This window comes from Somniosus microcephalus, chromosome 8 (genome assembly GCF_052327205.1).
Source record: "Somniosus microcephalus isolate GS21.2 chromosome 8, FLI_Smic_1.0, whole genome shotgun sequence".
Lineage (NCBI taxonomy): Eukaryota > Metazoa > Chordata > Chondrichthyes > Squaliformes > Somniosidae > Somniosus > Somniosus microcephalus.
Genome location: NC_140994.1, coordinates 192,017,833 through 192,020,332, shown reverse-complemented (window position 1 = coordinate 192,020,332; position 2,500 = coordinate 192,017,833). Strand labels below are relative to the sequence as shown.

The following is a 2,500-nucleotide window of genomic DNA, read 5'->3' as shown; positions in this document are numbered from 1 at the left end:
AGAGCGACGAGGGGAGGGAGAATGGATGGCAATGAAGGGAGAGAGAGGAGACAATTTTATACCTTCAACATTTGGATTTCCTCCTCAGTCTTTCATGTACTTACATTTTTTTTCTCTACTACAAATGAAGGAATGCTGGGTATATCTACAGCTTACAGTACAAACTCATGCAGATACTTGCTTTTACGTGTTATAGACCTATAATCAGGGTTGTTCTTGGGTTTAGATTTTTGTGGGTCATTTCAGCTCTTTTGAAGTTGTTGGTCAGCTTTTATCAGCTTTGTAGGTTGGCTTACACAGACAGTAACACTGACATGGCAGTGCTATACATGGATAGACAGTGCCACACACAGTCAGTAACACTGACATGGCATTGCTATACATGGATAGACAGTGCCACACACAGTCAGTAACACTGACATGGCATTGCTGTACGTGGATAGACAGTGCCACACACAGTCAGTAACACTGACATGGCATTGCTGTACGTGGATAGACAGTGCCACACATAGGCAGTAACACTGACATGGCAGTGCTATACATGGATAGACAGTGCCACACACAGTCAGTAACACTGACATGGCATTGCTGTACGTGGATAGACAGTGCCACACATAGGCAGTAACACTGACATGGCAGTGCTGTACATGGATAGACAGTGCCACACACAGGCAGTAACACTGACATGGCAGTGCTGTACACAAATAGGCAGTGTCGCACACAGACAGGGAAGTAATCCTGTGCTTTGGCAGTGCCACACACAAGGTCGTGTCATGCACAGACACTGTAGTACCCACACAGTCAGGGCAATAGCACCATGTTGCTTTGTGTCATCATCTTTCTTTCGAATTAAAATTAAATGATTGCTGCAACTTTGTTGGCTGGAACACTTTTGTGTACAGTGTATGTCAGAATGTTCCTCACTATCTTCATTAACTATTTGGTTCAGGGCGACATTGGTGGGTTGAAGATTCTGCAGAGGAGGTGGTCAAGCTTCCTGAAGACTTTGCTGGTTTGCAGTGATCCATCAAGCAAGCTTTACTTGGATGTGATTCAGGATGTGTTTATGTTGCAGCAAGACCCCAATGACTGGACCAGTACAGTATTTTACACAGCATTCACCTCGCAGTGGTAAGCTAAAAATGAATCTATACACCACCCTGTGAATGTGGTTTATATAATCATACGAACGCTTTTAAAATGCTCTGTCATAGCAGTGCTTAATAATAATCTAAAAAGCATTTAAATCTAAAATCAATAGGCAGACTGAAATGATAGGACCACACGAGAGAGAGAAACAAACTCGTGTGCACAGAGAGAGGGACAGATAGTAAGAAAGGGGCATACAGAGAAATGTACACATACTCGCACATGCAGAGAGCAAAAGAGGGGCATGCAGCAAAAGAAGGCGGCACACACATGCACAGAAATATTAGCCCCAATTTTAACTGGGGGTGAATGTGGGGCCTGCAGGGCGATTGTCAGGCTCTCCCTGGCTTGCCGACGTGAGACCTGGGCCATTTTAACACCCGGCCTCATTTAAATATTCCAGGCCTGACTCCTGGCCACACCTGGCATCAATGGCGTCCCGCCAGCAGGTGGGAGCTGGGTGTGTGTGGCAGGAGGCCATTGTTACGTCCGTGTATAATCAGACACAGACTGCGGGGAACGGTACAAACGGTGTTTACTCAACGTGGCTCAGACTGTAACTGATCTGTACAGATTACTACTCAACGTTATATACAGGTGTGGTCACTGCCGGTACTACAGTATACATGAGCTGTAAAAAGTAGTTCTCCCCCCTTTAAAGGTATATACATTACAATTCCTCCCCTTTTAGATTAACAGTACCATAACACTCTTAACAATTAAATATCAAACTAATTACAATTAACACTTTTAACATGCAACATTAGCTGAAAATAGTCTATTTATAAATTCAGTCTTTGGGGAGGCTTCCTGATCCTTTCTGGATAGCGCCTTTCCCGAGTGTCTTGCTCTTGGTGCGGAGGCGATTCTGGTCCCCTGTCGTCGGTTGGTTCATCAGCTTCCGATGCTACTGTTTCTGGGGTAGATGCTACCTGTACGTCGGGTTCATCACAAGGTACGTATAGGCGAGGCATGGGGTTGACTTGTTCCTGTGACTCTAGGATTTGGTCAGCATGGCGTCTCACGATGCTCTCCCCAACGTCCACTGTGTACATTAGTGGGCCCTGCCGTGTGCATATCGTTCCTGGCTGCCATTTTTCTGTTCGGTAGTCACGGGCCAAGACTGGTTGCCCTACATTGAAGCTCCTTGTTGGCTTCTCATGGATGTGCTGGAATTGCTTACTCTCAACATCTCTTCGTACGTTTGGTCTGAGCAAATCCAGGCGAGATCTTAACCTTCGGTTAAAGAACATCATGGCTGGGGCCTGGTTGGTGACTGCATGTGTCGCATTCCGGTAGGCGAACAGGAATTTGTCCACCTTGTGCTGCAGCGGAATGTTGTCATTGTACA

The 2,500-nt window shown here is 45.8% G+C and overlaps 1 protein-coding gene across 2 annotated transcripts in view; it reads left to right on the top strand.

The window, feature by feature from the left end:
* Positions 1-1,165, top strand: part of LOC147113983 (semaphorin-4B-like) — a 66,788-nt gene extending 65,623 nt beyond the window's left edge. For both annotated transcript variants that reach the window (XM_085995453.1, XM_085995452.1), the window contains one exon: positions 950-1,165. In XM_085995453.1, the coding sequence (XP_085851579.1) occupies positions 950-1,135 (186 nt within the window). In that variant the 3' untranslated portion in view covers positions 1,136-1,165. The remainder of the gene's footprint in view (positions 1-949) is intronic.
* The last annotated feature ends 1,335 nt before the right edge of the window (positions 1,166-2,500 follow it).